General features: G+C 54.7%; 4 protein-coding genes across 4 annotated transcripts in view; 1 reads left to right on the top strand and 3 right to left on the bottom strand.

Annotated features, from left to right (window-relative positions):
• The window catches only part of VOLCADRAFT_88718 (uncharacterized protein), a gene marked incomplete at both ends in the record, with an annotated part of 7,255 nt that extends 3,479 nt beyond the window's left edge, over nucleotides 1-3,776 (top strand). The window contains 5 exons of the mRNA XM_002948361.1: nucleotides 611-794; nucleotides 1,636-1,744; nucleotides 1,796-2,295; nucleotides 2,912-2,978; nucleotides 3,730-3,776. Of these exons, the coding sequence (XP_002948407.1) occupies nucleotides 611-794; nucleotides 1,636-1,744; nucleotides 1,796-2,295; nucleotides 2,912-2,978; nucleotides 3,730-3,776 (907 nt within the window). The remainder of the gene's footprint in view (nucleotides 1-610; nucleotides 795-1,635; nucleotides 1,745-1,795; nucleotides 2,296-2,911; nucleotides 2,979-3,729) is intronic.
• A 329-nt stretch (nucleotides 3,777-4,105) lies between these two features.
• On the bottom strand, nucleotides 4,106-5,430 carry VOLCADRAFT_88719 (uncharacterized protein; the record flags this gene model as incomplete). The annotated part of the gene is made up of 3 exons (XM_002948484.1): nucleotides 4,106-4,181; nucleotides 4,669-4,885; nucleotides 4,998-5,430. 3 exons carry the CDS (start codon nucleotides 5,428-5,430, stop codon nucleotides 4,106-4,108), a joined length of 726 nt encoding a protein of 241 aa, XP_002948530.1.
• Nucleotides 5,431-9,673: 4,243 nt separating this feature from the next.
• On the bottom strand, nucleotides 9,674-17,659 carry VOLCADRAFT_88720 (uncharacterized protein; the record flags this gene model as incomplete). The annotated part of the gene is made up of 13 exons (XM_002948485.1): nucleotides 9,674-10,095; nucleotides 10,291-10,520; nucleotides 10,759-10,859; nucleotides 11,177-11,252; nucleotides 11,480-11,618; nucleotides 12,867-13,244; nucleotides 13,688-13,898; nucleotides 14,428-14,503; nucleotides 14,912-15,594; nucleotides 16,183-16,258; nucleotides 16,783-17,052; nucleotides 17,366-17,508; nucleotides 17,648-17,659. The coding sequence occupies 13 exons, from the start codon at nucleotides 17,657-17,659 to the stop codon at nucleotides 9,674-9,676; spliced, it is 2,817 nt and encodes a 938-aa protein (XP_002948531.1).
• Nucleotides 17,660-20,706: 3,047 nt separating this feature from the next.
• Nucleotides 20,707-23,745, bottom strand: VOLCADRAFT_103872 (uncharacterized protein). The gene is made up of 5 exons (XM_002948486.1): nucleotides 23,367-23,745; nucleotides 22,788-22,910; nucleotides 22,282-22,452; nucleotides 21,854-21,922; nucleotides 20,707-21,326 (listed from the first exon to the last, which is right to left on the bottom strand). The coding sequence occupies exons 1-5, from the start codon at nucleotides 23,550-23,552 to the stop codon at nucleotides 21,198-21,200; spliced, it is 678 nt and encodes a 225-aa protein (XP_002948532.1). The 5' UTR covers nucleotides 23,553-23,745; the 3' UTR covers nucleotides 20,707-21,197.
• Between the last annotated feature and the right edge of the window lie 523 nt (nucleotides 23,746-24,268).

The following is a 24,268-nucleotide window of genomic DNA, read 5'->3' on the forward strand; positions in this document are numbered from 1 at the left end:
CCCAGCGCCCCACTCTTAAGGAATACATTACGGCGACGCTAGCAACTTTGTTACTTAGGTTGGAATAAATTGAGACCCCCCCTAAATGAAAAAAAATCACTGGCTGGCACCAGAGGTGCACCGATTCATGGCCTTCCGGCACCCCTCCACCGGTGCACTGCAGTGATGGGTCCCCCTTCCCTTCAGTGCCAGTCAAAGCCCAGTGATCTTCGTGGAGCTTACCACCGCCGCCGCCAGCATTTTCCAGCAGGAGTGCGACCGCCGGGGCCTGCAGGCGCGCATCTTCGTCTACGTAGATGACTTCATGATCATGGGTCACTCGTACACAGACGTCCAGGGCGCCTTTCAGGTCCTCGACGACATCGGCACTGAGTTGGGCCTCGAGTGGAAGGCCAGCAAGGACCGGGGGTGCGACATCCCCTTGCAGCAGCTGGAGTTCCTGGGCATGCTCTTCGACACCATCCGCATGGAGATGTGTATGGCCCGACAAGCGGCAGCGATATGCCAGTGAAGTCACTGCCATCCTAGAGGCGGCCGCCACAGGGCCCGTCCGCCGAGGAGACCTTCAGACACTCGCCGGCCGCCTCATGTTTGTGGCGCGAGCGTGCAGATGGGGCTACACATTCCTTCAGGGCATCTACGACGCTCTCGGCACCCTTCAATACCCCCCGCCGTCATCAGTCACCCTTCCCGAGGGGGCTCTTGACGACCTGCACTTCTGGCAGGACGTCCTCCGCCCGGACTCCTCAGTCTGGGATGGCGTCAAGCGCTGTGTTATGGCCAATCTGGACTTGGTGAGGGGGGAATTCTTGGGGGAAGAGGGCGCCACCATCTTCACAGATGCGAGTGGTGCGGGCTTCGGGGCGGCCTGGGACCAGGCTGAGGTGCAAGGCCACTGGTCTGAAGGGGAGCGGCGACTGCACATCGGCTGGCTGGAGCTCCCAGCGGTCCTGCGGGCGCTGCAGTCCTGGGCGCCTCGGTTGGCGGGGCGCTGGGTGCTGGTCCGGTGCGACAACACCCAGGCGGTAGCGGCCATCAACCATGGTTCCACACGCATCCCAGACGGACGGGCCATCAGCCGACAGCTGGCGCTGCTGGCAGTGCGGCACCAGTTCGAAGTGCGGGCGGAGCATATCGCCGGGGAGCTTAACGTCAGGGTGGACCGGCTCAGCCGCAATCTGGAGTTGGCCCGCAGCCAGAACCTGCGCCTCAAACCTCGCACATTCCACTCCCTGGTCGGGTTTGGGCTGTATGCTCCCTCGGTGGACTGTTGCTGCGACGTGCTAGGTATCAACGCACAGCCGGGCTGCTCCACCTTCTTCAGCCCGGATAAGTCGGTGCTGGGTCAGGCAGCAACCCTCGCTGGCAAAGTCCTGTGGGCCTTCCCACCCAAGGATTTGGTCGGGGAGGTGCTGCTCGAGATTGTGGCGGCTGTGAGGCTCGACCGGAGCACACAGGCGACTGTCGTCGTGCCAAACTGGCCAGAGTGCTCATGGTTTCGACCTTCATCGTGGGCACCGGGCAAGGGGCAACCCCGTATGTGGTATTGGCTGTCCTGCCCAAGGGCCGACGGCACTGCCTTTTCCGGTGGGGGGCCGAGGCCGCGCCCAGCGAGTACGACTTGATTGTGCTCAGGCTCAATTAGATTGCCCCGCACCCCCTTGGCCAGTGCCGGCAGGCGGTCTCCAGGAGGAGGGAAGCTGCTCCGTCTGCGGGCGTTGCTGCGGAGCTGGGGATCTGCACTGTGAGGCCTGCCCCTGCTCGGCTCATCATCGGTGCCTTGGAATCGCCCCAGGCGCCTACCCCGGTGGTTGGTACCGCTGCACCACTTGCTTGCTTGCGGCAGCGGGTATCGGATCAGTGGCCCAGGGGAGTGTTACGGAGGAACTAGCACAGCTAGCCGTGGTGTTACACGGCAGCGCGGTCGCAGACAGCTCTTCGGTCACGTACGAGTTGGGGCGGCGGTGCTTTGTACGCTTCTGCGTGGAGGTCGCAGGGGTGCCGGAGGCGGACGCCCTGCCCCGCCAGCGTGGGTCTGACCTCAATCGGGACCTGGTGTGTCTGTTCATAGCGCATGCAGTTGGCCGGTACGCAACCTCCACCGTCACCGGCACGCTGAGCACCCTGGCGGACTGGCAGCGGTTCATGGGAGTCTCGCCAGAGGCATATATCAGCCGCGACCCGCTGGTCAAGCGAACCCTGGGCCAAGCGTTGCGGAGGACTGCTGCGGGGCCAGAGTCAGCACCGTCCATGGCAAAGGCACCCCTGCCCCTGGGGGTGCTGAGGCTGCTCGTGGTGTGGCTATGGTGCAGGGCAAATGCGGAGCCGTGGAGGGTGACAGAGTTCACCCAGGACGCCTGCTGGCTGGTTTTGGGGTTTTTCGGGATGCACCGGAGGAGCGAGTTGGCAGCCCTGACAGTGGGCTGCGTTGAGGAGTTGCCGGGAGGGGGTGTGGGGCTGCAGATCGTACGTAGCAAGACGGACCAGAAGGGAGCGGGGACGTTGGTGTGCCTGGCAGCACTCACCCAGAGCGGCTTCCCCATCGCTCGCATAGTACAGCGGCACCTGGAGTGCGTGTGGACGGCCGAGGGTCACTCCCCGCTCTTTGTACGGGGAATCACTGGGCCGGGCAAGCAGGGCATGGCGTGGCGGTGCGGGGATTTCACTGGTAGGCTGCACGTGTTGCTGGGTGAGTTGCAGGGGTACGAGCCAGAGTTGAGGCTAGATCTCGCTAGGATATCGGCCCACAGCTTGCGCAAGGGGGGGGCCACCGCGGCTGCCAATGCTGGGGCGGGTCTGGAGGAGGTCTGATGCAGTGCTGGTCTACATCCGCCGGTCCGTTGCTGTGAGGCGGACAGTGGTGGAGCGAATGTGACGCGACTGGGTGAGGGGGGATGTTTCGCTGGTTTAGGCGTGGGACCGAAGTAACCCAAGCGAGGCCGTCGGCTGCCTGCTGGTTACCAATACGGAAGAGCACGGTAGCCCGGAAGGGCCGCACGAAGTAGCATGCGGGCTCTGGCAGGCAGGCTGGGCGTCTCTTCTCCCCAACCATATGTCCACGTCCCCGGTGCCTTGTTCTTATTAGTTGTACTGTAACGAACGCGTTTTGGGTTTCTCGTCCCGGTTCTTGGTCTGGCTAGCTGCTCAGCCCGGATTCAAACCACCTAGTCGTATTCAAAGTGACCATTGTAATCCAGCACACACAGGCCATCGGAGGCCTCGGTGGCATTGTGTGCCACTTTGGCTGCAAAGTTTTCTACATGCTTGCTGCGTGGAGTGTAACACACGTCTTTCATGCTGGCCACCGACACTTGCTCAGATAGCTTTCCAACGCTGCTGAGCATGATATGTGTTGCCCACCCCCAACAGCAGGCAAGCACGGCCCTGTGGTTTTTCCGTATTTAGGCTGCCCGGCCGCTAATCAGATGGCAACCTGTTGGACCCCGCCGCTGTGTCATCTTGCCCCTCGCCTGCCCCCCTCATCCTCCACGATTGCCAGGAACAGCTATGAGTCCTCTTCCCTTTCTACACGCTCTCTACTGACTCCATTTGCCTCCCCTCTTCCCCTGATATGCCCGGGATTGCTTACCTCCCCCTTAATCCGTTCATCTTCCCTACTGGGTCTCCCCTCTCTCCTCTCCCCTACGGCAGTGATCCGTTGGCGGCCTACACATCTGCACCTCGCCCTGCAGCCCCAGCCCCTGCACCCGGACCCATGCCTCCCGGTAGGCCCCAGTGTGCAACGGTCACTTGTGGTTTCGGAGGAAGGCTTCTGATGCGTCCATGGGCCTAACTGTTACCTTGCTGTTCCTGCTATGCCACCATACTGATAAACCTGTGGTGAACCAAGCTGCCCCCCCGTCATGAACTATTTTCCGAACCCTTCCGGATCTGCACGTCATCGGGATGAGAGCAGTCGCACCTAGTGTACGACATGTACTAGGGTTCTAGGGTTTCCGTCCACAGCACCTTGCTCTTACCAAAAGACTGCACATGTGCCATGTAATGTGTGTCCTGAGAAAGGTGATGATGCTGCGGCTGAGGTGGATTTTTGCTTTCTTTCTGCTTAGTGTCAAAATGTTGAAACGTGCCTCAATAACTTCTTTCACTCTGGCTCTGCCAAAATGCCGAATAGCTGATATGTCCTTGTCGAGCCCCAGGTCCAGGTCCCCGGCTCGGACCTGCACGTGGCGGGACACACAAATGCCATATCACTCACCGCAACTCTGTCGTTCCCTTTGGTCGTTAGTATCCTTCATCACTTGTCTCGTTGGAAGTGCGAGGTAGGATGGTGCTTATAGGCGATTTGGCAGCCCTTGAGCCCTCGGCTCGTACTAGGGTGGTTTGCAGGTACAGGGAACGCACCCACGACCATGTAACAACAACAACAATATCACTCCTGGGAGGGGCAGCAGCGCCGGCGGCAGGGGATTTCATGGCTGGGGCTCCCCTGCACTGCCCATGCCAGCCCAAGCACAATCCCGGCCAACCCATGTGAATGGCCGGGGCCCCGGTGGTGGTGGTGGCGGCCACTGGCCTCCCCACCCTTCCACCACCGGGACGAGTTACAAGCTGCATGCCACGCCAAGGGGTTATGGCCACGGAGGCTGGGAGCACCAACAGCAGCTGTATTATCAGTCGCTGTCACCCGGGCCTGGGGCCGCTTACCCAGGGGAGGGTACGGTGGCAGTGTTGGCCATCGAGGGGGATGGCATGGCAGCGGCGGCCATAGTGGCCTCCAGCCAAATAAATGGGTACGGACGGAGGCAGCGGCGCCAGCTGCACCGGCACCAGAAGGCCCAGTCGCAACGGCAGTGGCGCCAGTGCCAGTGACCCCGGGGGTGGCGGGGCAGGGCCGGCCATTTGCTAGAAGGGGTGATGGCGGCTGGGGTTGTGGCGGCAGTGGCGGCTGGGGCCGAGGCCGTGGAGGCAGCAATGACGACAACACTACGCCAGCGGCAATGCAGGCGTACTACAAACCGTCATTCGGTGCTGACCCCTGGGCGGCTCTGACACCGTGGCCGATGCAGCCAAGAATGCCGGGCCAAGTGGCGGTAAGGCGGCCGCTCCTGGGGCCCCACTGACTGTGGATATAAGGAAGCTGGGGGGAGCGAGCTTGGCCGAGATGGCTATGGAGAAGGCGGCGGCGGACGGAGCCGTGGCGGAGGGGATGATGGTGGGGCGGTTGTGGGTTCGGAGGGCATGGAGGATGAGGGGGGTACAGCAGTTTACAGCGGTTTTGATGGAGGCGGCGGAGCAGATGAACCGCCTGAGGACAATGACAACGATGAAGTCGGGAATGGGGATGGTGACAGGGAAGAGGGAGTTGAGATAGGGCTTGAAGGGCAGGGGACGGGCGTGGAGGAGGAGGGGGACGGTGATGCTGGTGGCCGGCTTAGCAAAGAGGGTGTGCAGGATCGGCCGTGGCATTGAGGAGGAATGGGGAGGAGGAGAGGAGGGTTAGAGGCGTTACAAACACGTTTTTAAAGTAGCTTGTTGGAAACGGTGCTCCATATCCAAGGCCTAGATCATTTGCCGAAGTGAGAAAGTAGGGAGCTATCCAGTGTGAGTTGTGCAAATCCACGTGTAGTATACTTCAGATGACACAACCATAGATGGTATCGAAAGATACCGGTTGAGACAAGTGGAAAGGATAAATAGTCGTTGTAGAATCCACTTGGGCCTCGTGCAGATAAGTTCCCAGTACGACTGGGCGGTGCAATGTTCGGTTGACCATAGTTCACAGGAACTACTCTCGCCCGGTGAAGCAGACGAACCAGGAACGCAGGTTCCAGCTTTAAGCAGGTAAAGCCCCCGCCCATACGCCGGTATGGACTTCCGACTTCCGCAGCAGTGAGGCATTTGGATGGCGAACTCGACTAGCAGTAGTCGCAAGCCGCCAATAAACTAATATCAGTATTAGTTTAACCTGTTATCAGCGATAGCGGATACAAACAGGTGTTAGTTAATAACAACAGTGTTAACGTTAGGACTGAGCCTAGAGCTTGACAGTAAGCATACAGGATACAACACCACGACAGAGCTCCCACGGTAACATACATAGGGGTGTGGGCAGAAAGAAGTGGTGCAGCAGTACGGCATGTCGTACAGAAGGATGGAATGGAACAAGAAGGTGCCGAGAGAGAGAGATAAAGGAAGCACTGCATGGTCTCTGGGTGTTGCCTCTCGCTTTGCTGAGGTGGATAGGAGCACAGCACCATGTCAAGGTGGATGACGATCAAATGATGTTCAAGATAGGTAGATGGATGGATTCTATATATGCATGCCGATGGCGTACGAGAAAGAAGTTTGGAACCTGTACCACACCGTACCATTCACGAATCTTATATGGTTATAGCGGAGACTTATCCAAAATGTGGGCAGAGAAGGCGAGGTCAGGGACCTGATTGAGTCGACCTGAGCACCGGACTGAGACTTCAAAAGCGACGGATGTTACGTTACCATACCAAACTCTTTGTATTATTCCTATGCAACCAAGCAATAATTAACTAATCCTTGCCGAATCCATGTCGTGTCATATCGCACAACATTAAGATACCCGCAATCGTTTAAGGATCCTCCGGGCATTTCAACCATCCTTAAGACCCTTCCCTTTTAACAAACACTGCCAAAGACTTCTTGTAACTCGACGTCACACACGTCGCAACCAAATGTACACACACAGATACACACTCGACACACGCACACACACATACGAAAAGGGAAAAACGCAAACACCAGTATGCACGTGCACGTGAACAGGATCTATGCCTAGCCTGTTAACAGCCGGCGCCCAGGCCCGCTCGACAACAACACGAGCCCCCAATCACTCAATGAAACAAAGCAACTCACCACGCAATCAACTTAACTGAACAGGTCTTCCAAGGAAATAAAGTGAAGAGCAGATTAAATCCGCATAGACGCGCGCCACGGCTCCTACGCGGCTCCTACTACAACTGCTAGCTAACGGAATTCCATCCATTTCCAGCCACACATTTGTGCCTCCTGTTTGCTGCCGCAACGAAATCCACTATCTAACCCTAACCCTACCTCACCCACCATCCCCATCCCCCCTCTATCCAAGCTTTCAACAGGGGTTCTCACGGCCCGGTCCAGAATCAATTAACTTACTGTCTTTTACTGGAGCCAACGGCACAAATGACCCCCTAGCACCATCACCACCATCACCACCACAACCCCCCTCCCGGGCCCCGGGCCTCCCCTGGACCCACAACCGGTCCTGTCCGGATTTTGTCGGGATGTCTAACTCCGAGCCGGAGATTTAATGCTGTCCTTTATACTAATTATTTTCTCCAAACCATTTCCTTTTCGACCCGCCACGCAACGCATGCTGCCCGGCAGCAGCAGCAGCAACAACAACAACATGCTGTCACGCCATACTCTTTCATCCCTCCCCCCTCCCATCCTTTCTCCCACCATCATCACATCATCACAGGCTTTCCGGACAGCACAAAGCACAGGAGGCAACACACTGAGGAAAGAGCACCAGCAGCAGCAGCAGCAGCAGGCAGCGGGACAGCGCCAGTAACGGTCCATGTCATCGTAATCAGCAGCAGCCGAACTGCAGACATGGCGCCTTAGAGTCCCGGGCCCACTGGCGGTCGGCGGTTCGAGCCTGAGCTTCGGCGCTGTGGCAGCTGCGGGTGAAGCGCATCTTCGTGGCACTCAGGCGCTCAGGATGTTCTGTACGGGGTCGGAAACAAACACGTCGTGCATAAGATGAAATAAATGAACTATAATAGTTCCGTAAGCGGGTTGTGCTGCAGATGCACCTGCACCGCAAGCTACGTGAGTTGCGGGGAGGTTTGGGAAAAGGCAACGGGGATGAGTTGGGTACATTCATGGTATGGGGGAGTGATGATGCAAGAAAGGAAGTCCCCAGCGCTTTAAGGTCGGCTGTTTGCGGGAGGGGGAAGACGATCCATGACAAAGTAAAGTTGATGCCAAGATAGACTTCGTCTCGATGCCGCTCCACGCATGGACGGGACAGGCGATGCGCGACGACACGCCAGCCTGGGCTTACAGCTGCGGGTGACTTGGGGATGATATGAGTCATCTGTTGCTCCTGCCTTGAGGTTCAGAAAAGCTTGACCCAACGGCAAACAGCGCGCGAAATGTTTTTGGTCAACTATTACAAATTTGCGTTATCAGGACTACGTATTAAATACGAAACGGAACAGGAGATTGTATTAATAACGCCCTAGTGGCTCGGATAATTCTACATACTATTTCTTGCCCTACAAATAACCTATTACATAGATGGAGTATCGCATACTCAGTACGGCAACAGTCAGTTACTGTCACATGACAGCAATTTGGCGCCTCCTGGCGACAACGCGTCACACATGCACGTCTTCACGCGCCGACGAGAACGGTAGCGTCCCATGGCAGCACAAAATAAACTGCCTCTGGTTGTGTCAAGGCCGAGGCTCCGAAAACAACACCTTTGCATTATTTAATTGTGTCAAGCTATAAAAGGGGAAGATCAAGAAAGTAAGACGTAACTATTTTCCGGCTTGACTCAGGAAAAAGAAACCGGCAACTACCAAGAAATCCAGATCTGCCGTACACCTTACGCGAACAATTCATCCTATTTATGTGCGCAAAACCTTTGCAATGTGCACGGGTGCTTTCCACCAGGATCTCTCTCCGAAGCCCTTGGCCGATCGAAACTGCGCGGCCTTTGCAAGCGATACAAAAACATATGTTGCTCATAGGCACCGAGCAAGCGCGTAACCGTACGACAAGAGTGTGAATCAATCGAGTAACCTATCATCTAAGGCTAGATGCGCCCGTAAGACACAGAACATACAACTATGCACAGACATATAGTGGGAAAGCATAATCCGCAATTGTGTGACCGGTTTTCTCTTGATGCATGTTGGTTTCGGCATATAGAGTACGCCTGGCGTGCCCCCTTGTACACAGAAGCCGCTAGCGGACGAAACATGTATGACCCAATATAAGAAGCTTGGCAGCGCCAGCCTCTGATGTTGATCAGGGGGAGCCCAACGACCTGACAACCTAAAAGGACAAGAATTAACTTTTTAGGCGACACCGGAAGACAAAGGAAACCTAAAGTAAATCTCTATTTAGTCTGTCAGTAGGCAATCAATCCTGGTTTTATCCTCATTAAACCTAACCATAAAGCCAACCTGGGCACAGCGTGGAAAGTAAAAGCTGTAGGAGTTCCTATCCAAAAGAGGTGCGCAAGATGTTGTCCCAGGATAGCGACAAGACGCAACAGCCGCGCGCAAAGATGGTTCTGCTGCTGCGACAATTTGCTCTCGCTTATCCATAAAGTTTTTCCTGTTTAAAGACTCTAAATCTACGGCTAAGTAAAAAGATGTAAGAGACCCATGGCCAAAATGGGCAGGCGCCGAGCTGGACTCCAAAGCTCCGCGTAGCTTGTTGCATGAAGCAACGCAACGCAAAGCAGCAGCCAGTCCTGACCGTAAGACGATATAATAAAGGCCTTCGCCTTCCTTAAGAAAACTTGATTCGCGCTATGTACCCTAAGCAGCTGTCGCCTTTTTGCAAATGCATTGTCACTATTTTCTTAACCAAACCATCTCCATAAAACATCCTCAGCCACTATTTGGTGTAGTAAGGTACTTTTTTTAAAAGCTGGGACACATCAATGCCCCTGCTCCTATGACAGTAACACAGCAGAAAGCAAGGAATTCATGTCTTGTTGGCCAGAGAACGCATCTGCTGTAGCCGCGGTCGCCGCGGAGACTGACGGCGGTGCCGGCGCAAGCATCGCCGCTGCCGCCAAGCTCTCCAGGAGTGCCTGCTCGGCAGCGAGCGCGGCCTGACCCCCACCAGCTGCTGCAGCGGCGGCAGCAGCGGACGTCGCCGGCGTCGGCAAACCCTGGCACCAAAGCATCTGCGCCGCGGCCATGGCATCTGTAGTCAGGTCCCTCGAGTTGCAGTAGCTGTTACCATCAAGCAAACCGGACGATGAGGCCGATGGCGCCGACGGAACGCCGACGGCGCCGTACGGATTGAGCCCTGCAGCCGCTGCGGCCGCTGCCGTGGCATGAGGGAAAAGCTCCGGAGTGGCCGCCAAGCCTTCAGCCCAAGAAGGGCGGGCGGCAGCGGAGGAGGCGTCGACGGGGCCCCTAAGCGAGAGGGCCTGGAAAAAGTTTGGCGGTTGGGATCCGTTGGAAAGGTTGCCTAGGCAGGCCGGGCCGTTGATTGCGATGGCTTGCATGAGGATGTTATTTGCGAGGTCGTTCAGCGCGCCAGCCGCTGAACCACCCGCACCTGCCCGCACTGCCGCCTGAGCGCAAAAACTTGCAAATTCCGGATCCTGTTGGTGCACCTGCGAAAGCTGGCCCGGGACATTTGCTGTTGGAGCTAGCGCTCCTGGATTGAAGCCGCCGCCACCGCCGGCGGCAGTAGCGCCAGGGCCGGGCTGTAGTAGCAGTAGCCATGGCAGGAGCCCCGCGGTCGTCTCCGCGGCCGTATTCCAGGTGTTCCGGCTAAGGTGCGGGCTGTGGGCATTTTGTTGCAGAGGAGGAAAGCAGCATAAGACAAAACAGGTAATAAATAAAAACAGCGCATGTACACACAAAAGGGGAAAGAGAGGGAAAGTAAGTCGACAAAGGACACCTGTAATGTGCAAACCATTAACTCGATAGAACTTTTTAAATATTAAACAGGCGTAGCGTTCCATATCAGGATAGCCCAGGTGTTTTGAGCTCTGCGCCGCAACCATACCATTAAAATTACCTGTCAGCTGGCAGTCGCTTGTAACGCAGCAGCAGTGGGCTTGAGCCCGTCAGGCTTGGTACCGGCCGTCCACCGAGAGCCAGTTTGGCAGCCTCGGCGCTCTTTCAAGGGCAGGGAGGACAGAGAATAATATTACGGACGGCAAACATTTCAATGCATGACTCATGCATGACTCATACTGTCGCAAGACAACCTAAACATTGAAGGAGAGTCAAACGTATTAAAACAAAGTAATTATTTTCTATATGCGAAGCGGCAGTATAACGTGACACAACAATGTCACGTAATACGTGCCAAGCAAAAGACAATCGCCAGCTCACGCCGCTTGCAGGGGGCAAGTTCATCAGTGTGATACATGTAATACATGTGATACATGATACAAGAGAAAATTAAAGCTTGCTGTGACAGTAGCTGGTACCTGTGGTGACTTAAAATTGACGAAGGCGTAGTTCTTGGCTGGGAAGATGCGAACAGATTCCACAGCACCAAAACGCCTGCAATTTGGCAGCATATCGTTAAATAGATTCGGAACAATGAAATCTTTACGCATAGCCTCAGACAAGAAGCTGGGGACCTGGCAGTCCATAAGGCATCTTTGCGATCTCGCATCTGCCTCACAAAATAAAATGTTTACAATAATACAACTGACAATAATTCATGTTCACAACTAGAGGCATACTAAATACCTGCCCGCCCGGGACACACAGTAAAGCACACTTACGAAAAGACTGGCTCAAGGTCCTGTTGCTTGGCGCTGGACAGAATGTTGCCCAGCCACAAGTGCCGGCAAGGCTCAAGGTCGTAGGAGGAAGAACCAGATCCAGAACCAGAACCAGATCCAGCTGCAAGACCAGCTCCAGCTGGCATGGAAGATGAAGCATGCGCCGTGGACGAGGACGTCACGCCTACCACAGCGGCAGCGCTACTGCCACCGCTGCCTGATCCTCGACGCTCCCCACCACTGCTAGGCGGCACATGGTCGCCACCGCCACCGGCGCCGGCGCTGCCGCCGCCGCCGCTGGCTCCAGCCAAGCCCACCGCCATCTGCGGTCCGCCTTTGCCGCCACCATGCCCGCTGTGCCGTACAGCAGAGGAAGCAGCAGCAGCAGCAGCACTGCCGCCGGCGGCAGCACCGGCGGTGGCGGCGGCGGCAAGCTGGTTCTGGAGCTGATGCTGATTCTGTGAGTGTGCCGTACGGTCGCCCGATGCCATGATGTGAGATTGTGGCTGAGTTATGCCGGAATGGTGACATGGGGGACCAGCCAGTTGCCGACGATGCTGAAATCGGACCTCTAGAGCCCTCGAGCCGGACAGCGAGGGCACCGTCTGGCCACGCAACGCTGTCCTCGCGGCAACCGCGTGCTGCATTTAGGATTTAGATTTCATCAATATTAATTTTTCAATTTATTATTAAAAAATAATTATTTTAACTGTGAGTGGATTAGTTATTGAAAAGCGCGGGAAAAGGAAGCCAGGAAACAAGCAAAGCAAGAGACATATCTCGCCATTTAAGATGCAGCGACTGTCCGAATCGCATGATTAATGTCATTCGTCATAAAACGGAAACAGCTAAAATCAACTCTGATTGTGAGGACTGCGATATGGGAGTATTGGGCCTTGTTACTCGGCTTGGCTTGGCTTGGCTTGGGTGGAAATCGTAGGGAATACAGTATCAATCATGTATTCCTGCTATAGCCGTAAAGGGCCGTCAGGCAAGCATGCGTCTACGGCTATATAGGGCAGGAAACGGCAGAATACGTTGAGGCGTGTCGGTCCCATTCCTCCTCGTGCACATGAGGAATCCTGGCTTACTTCTAAGGAGATGTAGTTGACAAACGCAAAGTGCTTGTCAGGAAAGACACGAGTGGAGTCCAGGGGCCCGAAACGGCTGAAGGTGCACTCCACCGCCGCGCGATCCACGTTTTGCAAGATATTTCCAAGCCAAAGGTGACGACTAGGCACGTCAGCAGCTGCCGGCGCCGCCGGCGCTGGCAGCACCGTCGCCGCCGCCGCCGTCGACTGCTGCCGCTGCTGCTGCTGCTGCTGCTGCTGCTGCTGCTGCTGCTGCTGCTGCTGCTGCTGAGCAATAGGAACAGCTGCAGCAGCACCACCACTGGCAGCCGATGCGTCCACGAATTTGACGGCGGCCTCAGTCGTTGGTACACCGGCGGCCCAGTCGCTGTGGTTCACGGCAGTGCGAGCAGCGCCGGCGCCGGCAGCAGCAGGAGCACCAGGAGTAGCACCAGCGGCGGCGGTGGCGGCGGCGGCGGCGGTAGGGACTCTCCCAAGAGCGATGCTGCCACTGCCGCCGCCCAGGCCGTCGGGCCTTGCTGCAGTATCGGCCGGAGGCGCCAAGTCCAAAGCGCATCCTCCACCGTCACCGCCACCGTTGGCGAGAACGTGATGAGAAATAGCAGTAGCAGTAGGGATAGCAGTAGCAGTAGCAGCAGTGGCGGTGCTGACTGTCGTCTCTGTGATGGTGCCTACTGTGAGGCCGTGTAACAACACCAAGCGACCAGGAAAATGAGCATGCAGGACACGCGGGATCAGCCGTTTGCGTTGGGCTAGCTAAGTAAATCTAGGTGGTCGCACGCCTATCTATCTAAGTGGATAGATATCGTTTTGACCGAGCAACTAAGCCACTACAGGACCGAGAACGATGAATGAGGGGTAGGAATGACCAAATGATGAGGGCCGAAGCAAAGGAGAGACCTAGGATATGTCCTTCTCGAAGGGCCCCCGACTAGAGGATTGAGGAGATCTCGCAGTATAAAAAAGCAAACGGCCGAGAGAAATAAGGAATCCCGTACAAGTCCAGTCCAGGCTAAGGGCCCGGACCAAAGAAAAAGTGATCTCCCATGGGGCCCAGGACTCGGTATTCAGCAAGCCAAAAACTGAAAGGCAACAAGTCCCGGTGTTAAAAACTCACCAGTAGCAGCAGCAGGTACGGCAGGTACGGCAGCAGGAACGGCAGCAGGAACGGCAGCAACGGCTGTGGCGGAAGACTGTTGTCGAGACTCCAATGCCAAGCACATGGCCTTAAGGTCTTGTGAGTGCTGGAAACCCAGCCTAAGTGGTTTGGTGCTGGCCAGAGACGGAACCATCTGCCCGTCCAGCGCAGCCTTGGCGGCCGCGGCATCCTGTCATGCATCACACAGGAGCGCAAAATAATAAAAAGGAAATATAATATGCTTGGATTTTGTTTTGCTATAGGTGGTTGCGGGTACTGGTTTGCGGGCATCGTCATGGGACTGGGGTAAGGAGCTGGGGCAACTAGTAGAGACCCGAAAACGCAGTTTTAAATTTGAGTTTCAATTTGATTGACGTCACAGGGGATCGCTCCGATCGATTGGATTGCTGCCGGGGTGCCGGGGCAGCGGCCCCCTATCCCGACAAACACAGACACACCGTACAGGCCAGGAGAAGCCCTAGCTAGGAGGTGTGCCCTAGATTGCTGGGATTGATCGGGCTTGTATTTGATGAGCACCAGGCGATGGTGGTGGTGATGCTGAAATCATGCTGCTGCTGCTGCTGCTGCTGCTGCTGCTGCTGCTGCTGCTGCTGCGGACGCAGTGACGGTGTCTAAAAAGGTTTCGAAAAGCTTAAAAATGAAGATCCAGTAAGGAATACCCGCAAAATGGTTATAGAAAGTCATGAAGTAACGCTCACCTCTGCGGATAGGAAGCTGGCAAAGGCAACGCCGCGTTCGGGGAAAACACACACGCCATCCAGCGAGCCAAACGGCCTGCAGCGGTACGAAAACCGGAGGCGGTGTGGCAATGGAGAGGCACTATGGAGAAGGCGGCGGGCAGTACGGCAACTGGCAGGTCGGCAATTGGGGCAACCCATTTCTGCCTTCCCATCGCTGCTGCCGGTGGTGTTTTGCTCCAGAACCAAGGGGTTGTGGAGAAATGGAAACAAGGTCCGGAAGGCATTGCTGTTGACCAGGCTCGGCTAAGCAGCTTATCAAAGGGGTTGATCACAGTTGACAATGCCCGGTGAAGATTAAGGCTGTTTGCAGTTGTAACGCCACAAAAATATGATTTTACTTTACAGGACGCTAAACAAAGATATATATATATAAGAGAACTAGCTAGGTAGCTGTCCTTGCTTGCCCGCCCTAATCGACGTAACGGCAAGGTACGGCACTTACGAGAGGAGGGCCTCAATCTCGTACCGGTCCACGCTACGCTCAAAGTTGCCCAGCCAAAGGGTGTTGGACACGCAATTGGCGGTGCGTGAAGCGCAGGAAATGGCGCCACTGCCAACTCCGACAGAGACACCGATGCCGGGTCCGACGCTGACACCGCCACCGCCGGCACCGCCGCCGCCGCCGGCACCGCCGTACAACATCTCCGCTGTATCGAGGCAATCGGAAGCATCCAGGGAGGTGCTCGTGCCGCTGCTGCCCTGGCGTCGTACACTTCGCCAAGTCTCCACCGTTGCAGCGTCATCGCTTTCCGGTCGGCTGCTGCTGGTGCTTGTACGGCTTGCACGACTGCTAGTGCTTCCCTCGTCGTCGCAGCATGCGACACGCTGCGGCTGCATGGGTGCCGATGGCCAGGACACCGCCGCCGTGGCGGCGGCGCCGACACCGCCGCCTCCGCGCGGCGGCGGCGGTGGTGCAGAACCAAGGGGCCCGTGGGAGATGGTGGCAGTTGCGACGTACGACGACTCTTTGGAAGCAATGGTGGTGGTGGGATTTGTGTTGGTTGTACAGTTGGCGGTTATGCCGTTAGGCGCGTTGGGGTGAAGGAAGCAAATCTCCAAGGGCCGGTTGCCGGTAAGGATTGCGATCCGGACACCTGAAAGGGAGGCCCTAGCGGCCTCGGCGCACTGTATTGAGGGAAGGCGGCAGGGAGGGTGGTAGGAAAGGCGGCTGGGTAGGTGCCACGAAGAAGTGCAACGGCGAATACGGAAGGCGGCAGAAGACGAAAGAAGATGCCAACGTACCGCGGCAGGTTCGGTGCAGGCGATGAGGGTGCGTGGGCGGGATGGGTCTGTGTGCATGTGTACGACTGAACGGACGAAAAAAGCAGGATGCTTGAGGACGAAAAAATCCAGAAAAAAATCCAGGTAAAATCCAGGTAATATCCAGGTAAAAATCCAGGGACAGCAAGACAGGAGGCGAGAAGAAGCAGGGGCAGGGATGATGGCTGCTGCTGCTGGTACGTCTTCTGCTCTCTCTGGTCCTGTTTTTGCTGCTGCTGTGAGTGCTGTTTTTACTCTGCTGCTTCACAGCTCCGTTGATACAAAAAAGCGAAAGCGAAGGCAGAAGCGCGAAGGCCGGCACCACCAGGCGGTGCCATCAGCATGAACTTCGAAGGCGAATACCGCTGTTCACACGGCTGACGTAAACTACGAACCGCTGCAGAGAGGCGAAATGGACGAAAACGTCCTGTCTCGTTACACGACCTGTCGTACCATAGTAGACGAGTAATTGAGTACGGCACAGCCCTTGTCGTGGAACAGCTGGATGGACTCCAAGGGACCATAGCAACTGCGGAAGAAGCGCAAGGACACATGGAAGCGAGTGGCACTAAAGAGATTGGTGGTGGTGCTTCGACTGGCTCCACATCGGGTGGCAATGAACTTGTGATGCCCTTTAAACGGTTACAGGCAAGGGATGGCACAGGAAGGGAAAAAATTCCAAAAACCTGTCGCGTGCTGCGCAGCTTCTCGGCCAAGAGTGTCACACTTATCGGAGCCAAATTAAGAAGACATTAAAAAAATCGCCTTCTTGGTAAGAGAAGAGCAAAGAGGAGAGTAACCTGAAAGATGTAAGGAAAACGCATTCCTGGCATCTTAAATAGTTTTCATGTAATAGGTATGGAAAAATATTCTGTTTATAAAAAACAACAGTTTTAAAAGCGAACAGAAGTCGTAATTTATTAAACTGCTGTGTCGAACTTGCGAATCGTCGCGATGTGCTCGCTACTTTGGAACTTTTAGCTGCTTTCGGCTACCGACAAAGCAGCAACCCACCATCATGACCAGCCGTGCGACGAAAATATGGCTACTTACGCGAAGAGCTGCTCTAGGGCTTGTTGATCTGTCGTCCAGGTAATGTTACTGAGCAAGAGGTGGCGGCTGGGGATGCTGCAGGATAGACATCCACCATCAAGGCCGCGGCTGTTGTTGTTGCTGTTGTTGCTGTTGGTATTACTGTTATTGTTATTGTATCCGCAATTGCCACCGCTGGGAACAAGCTGTTTTCCGTTAGAGGTCGGACAAGTGCGGCTGACAAGGCCTGGGGAAGCCTCGTCGCCATATGCGCGAAGGTTCGGACCGGACCTCTGGAATGTTGAAGGGCCGGAGCCTTCCCCACAGGTGTCCTGGAAACACATCATGGGGATTTGGCCTCTTGCTAAAACAAGTAGAGATCTTTTTTACGCAATATTCCTGCAGCAGGGGCAGCAAAAGCGGCGGACGTTCAGTCTTACGGAAAATCGTTGCGAGACCGCGACCAGCATTACGGATTCAGAAGGACACTGCTTGCCAGATGAAAAATAATCAACTTTAAAGATGTTGTGTGTGAGTCGCCTTGCTTCTCGCATTCTTCACAAAGAAATGCAGAGCTGCAGGGTGCCAGCGTCCTCCGCCGCACCTGGCCCAAGACAATACGTTGATGCAAAGCCCTTGTTCTGTCTGGTCTACAAAATATTCCAGCCTTGAAGCGTTGGAGGTCTTACCACCAGGCTGTGGCTTGTCGGTGCTGTTGGATGTCAGCGATGTCCCTCCGCTTTCGGCCTGCGCAAGGCAAGCGGAACACAGCCGTGAACCTGATGGAATGTAAATTAACCTTGTTTTGTGCAAAGCGTCAGCGCCTTGCACAAATGTTGACTTTGGGCGCCCTTAGCCATGGCGGATTGTAAAAGAGCGCCCTCACATTGACACCCATTTCATGATAATCACCCACCTGGAAAATCACCTAAGCGTCACTGTTGATTTGTGACAATTTCGAGGACGACTTTATGCACCCGACGGCTTGGCGCTCGATCCTCAGAAATGGTTTCGGCGCTGTGCTCAGACGCCAGTACTCCACAACGCTTTCTTAATTACAGCCGCAGGATGATAACACTCACAAATTATGATTTTTTGGTATTAGTTTTTAATGATATGAGACTATGGTTGAGCTTATGGTCTTAACGCAGCAAGAAGCAATCTTAAGGCTTTTTGATCAAAAATCTGAAGTATGATTTTCTCTATACAACTTGGCCTGTACGGGTAGCTTGTAATACCAAACGGCTCATATGTTAGCGACCGCGCAGCCGGTTAGTTACTACGGTTATAAACGACCAGCGTTGCGGTGGAAATATGTCAGCAGCTTGTGCCAAGTATAACTACTTTAGCCAAAATATGGAGGCATTTAATTTCGACATAATCAGCCATGAAAATATGCTTTCGGGAGCAAACAAATCTCGGTCGAAGACGAATCGCTTGCAGTACGGATGCTGTAGCCTTACAAATCCTATCGTTAAGATCATCGTGCGTTGGTCGTTTCACCTCAAACTGCTCCCTAACGTTAAGCGCCTTCCACCAGGCCAAGTCACTTACTTCACATGTTTCAGCCTTAGTTGGGGGGATGCTGGAATGTTGGAAACAGAGGAACACGGCCGTCGTGTGTTCTCCCGGATTGACCAGGTAGCTTGATTAGGTTTGCCGTCAGAAAGACTGGGGCGCATTTAAAACATAACCGCAAACTGTCATGCGGATAATGTTAATTCCCCGGCATTGCTAAAGCTGGTATAAATATTTTGCAATATGCAGCATTGCAGTGGAACAAAATCCCTCAACCCCGCGCAAGGTGCTTGGCGCCCTTGAAGTATTCTTTTCCCAACCGGCATGGGAAGGTATATTTCACGGATTTTTCACAAAATACCCGGCTCGCGTTTTATATGGCCACGTATACATTGAGCTTTACTTACTGCATGAACGGACGAACAGGACGATTAGGACAACGTCGTTAAAGAGAAGCCATAATGTTTTGTAAAAACGACTGCATGGGTCCCCTGATTCAGGACCTCAATATTAACAATATGCCTCCTTTAATCGGAGGGTCTGTCGGAGGGAAAGGTGTTGCGAGTGATCCAGCGACGTAACGGCGAGAGGTTTTGAACCTGCAAAACCATGCTGCTTAAATGTATAGTGTTTACATGGCTGAAAAAATAATCATATATTTCTTTTAAACATGATTTCGTAGAGGTATGGATTTGCTAAAAAGGAGTAGGGGTCGTCGTTTTTCGCGCGAAAATGGCGACTGAGATGAAGCGAGCCTATGCAATAGAGTCTTCCCTCTCCTAACCCAATAATGGAAGACCGCCTGTCCCGCGTCGTTTTATAAAATATGTTTTAATATATTCTCCTAACAGAGATAATGGAACGCGCACGAACGCGCCACCCTAACCAGCCCTAACGAAAGCGAGGCAGATATTTCCTGAAAACGATAAAAATGCGCTACGCATCCAGCTGGGCATTATGAAGCGCCCATGTAGGTCATTATCTGACACGACGGATTATCTGACATGAAGTGAGGCGCACCTTCACTTCCTTGGCCCCTCGGATGAGAGCTTGGAGACCGCCCCTGAACACGCAAGATACCTCTGATGACCACACCCCTTACCAAGCCGGCAAAGACCAACATATTTCCTCCGTCAGGCACCTTGCGCACTCGGTGCCTTTAGGCACCTTACGCATGCTCACTTAGCCAGCGGTCTCGTCTCGTCTCGTCTCCCCACGCCTCGCCTCGCCTCGCCTCTTCTAGAAACGCCATCCGAGGAGCAGTACGTGTGTTGGATCACTTACTTTGCCGTACACATATACGCACATACATACATACGTACACATATGCACCCCATTCGCTAATCTCACGACGGACCTCCGAGCATTGCAATGGTTGCAAGGGTTGCTCTCCTCTGCCGGGATCCCCCACGAGAGCGCCTGATTAGGAAACAAGGCCCACAAACCCACGCACATCCGGTCGTACGCCGCATATCGGCATGCGTCAGAAAGAGGCGTCTGTCGAGCTGTCGTTACTTTGCGCGGATTGGAGTCATGTGAAACGTTCCCTGTACGACATATAATGTGTATCGGCAAATGAGCTCAGCGTACGGTAAAGGAGGCGGTGAAGCGAGTCGATCCACCCTATTCGGTATCGTAGCCCCTCCAAAGCCGCTGCCGGGTAAGATGCGGAAAAGAGAGCTCCTCAGGCAAGCTGCTGTACTGTCAGCATCGTGGGGCTTGAACACGCTTAAGCAGGAGCGCATCATGGCCACGGTCGCGGTAAGGAACGCGTGGAGGTGGCCCGGTGTGCATATCCCAGACGGGCTTTCAAAGGGGGGTGCCAACAAACCCAATAAAGGAGGGAGAGAGGCACAGAGGGAGAGGGAGAGGGAGAACATTTCCGTGGCAACGTGGCTTCATCTCCCCCTGCTGTCGCCTCTGGACCGCGACTCGCCTGCAACATGCGCCGCAACTCCTCCTCTTTTTAAAAACCCAGAGCCGAGGTAAAACCCTAAACCTCCTCTTCAGGTCTATATGTTGGCGTAGTGACGGTGGCACTTTGTTGGGTTACGTCCGTAACTCACCCTAACAAGTACAAACAGGATCTCTTGTTTTCCCTACGTTTATGGCTGGAGTAAAACAGTCCGTAATCCATTCACCCTAACAGGCACAAGCAGTCAGTCTCCTTGGCGCGCCAGACCAGTTCTGTTCGCCCGTGGCTGGCTGGCAGCCCCGGCTGCTCCGGCTGCCACTGTGGTGGCGGCGCCGAGGGCCGCTGCTAGCAACACCATGCGCAGTTGGTCAACAATAGTTCGGTGCTCTGTGGTGTTCAATTCTAGATCTCAATGTTTGCAATCGGCCCGGAAGCCTCCCACTCTGTACATGTGTAAGTTTCTGTTTTCTACACCCTTTGAGCTGGTTAAGGTTAAGGTTAAGGTTAAGGATAACGAGCTCCATACAAGTGTCATCCATCGGTGACTGTCCGGGTAGACCACAGCGCAGCAGCCCCACAGCCTAATCAGTACTGGGTGGTCACACACCCACACCCACACCCACACACCACCTCACTGACTGGCTAGACACCCATATAGTGCAATACGGCCAGAAGTTATGGTGGAAGCGCAACGCACACACCCGCGCGCACACACAAACAGACACATCGCGGCTCAGATCATTAAAACACACACACGCACACACCCAACTGTCCCCGCCACCACCCTGATCGCCGTTTTCCCCTCGCCCTCACCCTCACCCTCACCCACACTCTCATTCCCGTCCACAAAAGGAAAAAAGAAATGACCAAAGCTGAGGATGTAAAAACGCGACAAAATATCCGTACAACCGCTACATCAACCATGTCATTTGCCCGCGGCTCATGTGTATTTCTTAGTGGGTTCTAGATATGAAATTAAACGAGCAGACCATCACGATAATTCTTAGAAATTCGGTGGCGGCTTAGTCATGCCCTCGTCGAAGAAACCCAGCGGGAAGTGACCAAGCTGTAGCTGCCCCAGCTGCAGCAGCACCCCTCGATCTCGACCGTCGTACCGGGAGACGTAGCACAACTGCGAAGGGGTAGGCGTGGGCTGGGGTTTTAAGGGGGGTAAAACGTGGTGTGTTTCGCGGCGTGTGGTTTACCTTAGTGTTCCCACCTCCCCGGAGACTACTCCCCGCGCTGCACACCGTCCTTATGCACCAGCAGCAGCAGCAGCAGCAGTAGCAGCAGCAGGGCGTAAGGTTCTCGACAGCCACGGCAGAAAGTTAGGCCGCCACCACATCCCATTTCAGTGGCTCCAGAACCCCTTAAGGAACCACAATCTGTACTGGCAGAACCACAATCTGTACTGCCCTGCAACGTTGTTATGTCGCTAACCTAATGGCTGAGAAATAAGAGCTGTCTCGTTCTCTGTCCCCTTACTCGAGCTCCTGCGCTAGCTCTTACTGTCACACCCCATCTCTTGTGGATCATCTCCCACATCCACATACCCGCCCAGCACACATTACTCCCCCACCCACCCACCCACACCCACACCAACCACATTACTCCCCTCCCGCACACCCCACATTACTTCCCACACACACAAACCCTGACCTGCGTCTTGGAGTTGTACTTCAGGTACACCCCGCCACGTAGCTGCATGGCGTTGCTCACGCCATCTACCTACAGTGTAGCACGGGGCGGGGACGGACAGACCCATGGGTCACAACGAATCCATTTGGGTCGCACACGAGATTCATTTGGGTCAGAGATCGGATCGAATGCAATCCAATAACGCCGCGCCTTCGCATCATTCGTGATGGGACATGGGTCGGTAAGTGCTCACAAACCACGTGGACAGACCCACGGGTCATCTCGCCTGGATCACATCAGTTTGGTCGTTTCCTGGCGGATGCAATCCGACCACAATATAAGTACTCGGAGCTCTCCGCTAATTGCGCGTCTTTCCCCAAAATGCACTCCCTCAAAACACAAACCATGTTCCCCCCTTTCCCACCTTCCCACCTCCCCTTTCCCCGCACCCTGCAGCTTGGCGGCACCAACGGCAGGCCCAGCTCCTCAACCCAGTCTCGATACGCCCGGACAGCAAAGGAGATGTCGCTGGCCAACACTCCCAACAGCACCTCCGAGTCGGCGGAATCCCCCGGCGGGCCCAGCCAGCCGGCAGGAGGATAAGGCCCAGAAAACGCCAGCTGTGGTGGATCCAGTTGGCGTCAGTTGGCAGGTTTGGTTTGTCAGTGTCAGTTGGTTTCCACCGGGCGGTTTGGCTAGAGGTGTTGAATGCCAGTTGAGTTACAGTTGTTAGTTGGGGTTTTCTATCAGGGTGGGCTAGTGTCATTGGGAGTTAGGATGAGATGGGGGGGTGAGGAATGAGTGTGGTGATTTAAACGGATGAGGATGCAGCTGAGGGAGGGTATCGAGGGGTGCGAAATAGAGAAAATTCGGGGAGAGGGGTTTGACAGTGTTATGCTGAGACGCGGCGGAAGTTGCCGAAGTTGTAGCGGTTGCGGTGGTTGCCATGCCGTACCTTGAGTGCTTCCCTCAGGCGTTCTCTCTTGGCGAGCGAGCTGAGGTACGGCTCCTGGGCTGCTCTCCGAAACTCTTTGAGCGTGAAGTCTCGTAGCAGATCCCAGGCAGCGTCGCGTTCGGGCTACAGGATCCAGAATTCAAGATCCAAAATGATGGTTATTGATTTTTTACTTTCCGTTCTGGATATGGCAAGCGGAACAAGCATGAGAATGAATGCACTTTTTTGCGCTTCCAACAACGGGGGTAGAGCACACAGAAGGGAGAAGTAGGACTGAAGTTTAGGACTGTAGTTGCGTCGGTTGTCGACTCGGTTGACTCGGATTTGGATCGGCGTAAAATTGGATTTGGATCTGGATGTGGGTTCACCTGATCCGCATTGAGATTTGGAAATGGATTGGATTGGATCCGGGTTGGGTTCTACTTGGTATGGGATCTGGATCCGGAACGGCTTCGGGATCAGAATGGTATGGCCATACTGGTGTATGATAGAGCAGTGCTGCGTATATTAGAAAAGAGATACGTTGTGGCAGAGGGATGGCAAAAAAGAGGCAGGGAGGAAGGACATATAAGGGCGTACCGTCGAGGTGCATGGAAATTCCGTGGCTGCGGTTGCGGAGCCTCCTGCATCTGCAGCCGCTAGGCCTCTTGCAGCCTGCGTTCGTATCCACGCGTTGCGATGTGATACGGCGTACATTGGCTGGGCCCAAGGTGTCGCCGCACGGTCCGATGGTACGAGTGTTCGTGAACTGGACCTGGCCAGCATTCCTGGCTTCCTCCAGATAGCGCAGAAGCACAGTGACGGATTCTTAGTATCCGGGATGTGGATGTATCGCGATGGCGTTAGGCAAGCAGGATGGAAACGGGTAGTGTGGTAAAATGCGAACCACTAGGGACAAACGACAAGCTTGGTGTTGGAAGCGACGTATTCGGCAGCTTCTCCTAATTCATGATCAAGTAATTGGTGGGTAAGTAGGGAACTCGGTTGGCAACCCGCAAGTATAATTGTACGGCAAAGGAATTTGTATGTCACGACTTTGCTGAGCAACGAAGCGTAGTTCAACATTTTACTTCGCGTTTTGGATGAGTCCCTATGCGGCAGATACTCTTCGCCTTCCTAAGGCCAGCTCCTGCAACTGATAATTGGTGAAGGTATATTGCCACAACCTTCAAAACTGTTTTTTGTGACTCCTTATCATGTATGTTTGCTTCATATAGCTTGTATTAGGTTTAAGCTCTTGCAGCTAGCTAGCTTCCTTCAAGCACGATGAAGCCCGGCGCGCGTGGACCAGCCAAAAGGAGCTCATACACTTTTGTGACCATTATTTGCTTCTCAGTTGGTCTGCTTGGTGGATATCTGATCCTTGGAAGCCTTCGCACGGTAAGGGTGTGTTCACATGTAGTCCAATTGAGAGTCTGATTGGGAGTCCGATTCGGGGCGGCTTTCTGAATTGTGTTCACATACGATTGGTGAGGTGCCAC

Source organism: Volvox carteri, assembly GCF_000143455.1.
Source record: "Volvox carteri f. nagariensis unplaced genomic scaffold VOLCAscaffold_10, whole genome shotgun sequence".
In the NCBI taxonomy this organism is placed as follows: Eukaryota; Viridiplantae; Chlorophyta; class Chlorophyceae; order Chlamydomonadales; family Volvocaceae; genus Volvox; species Volvox carteri.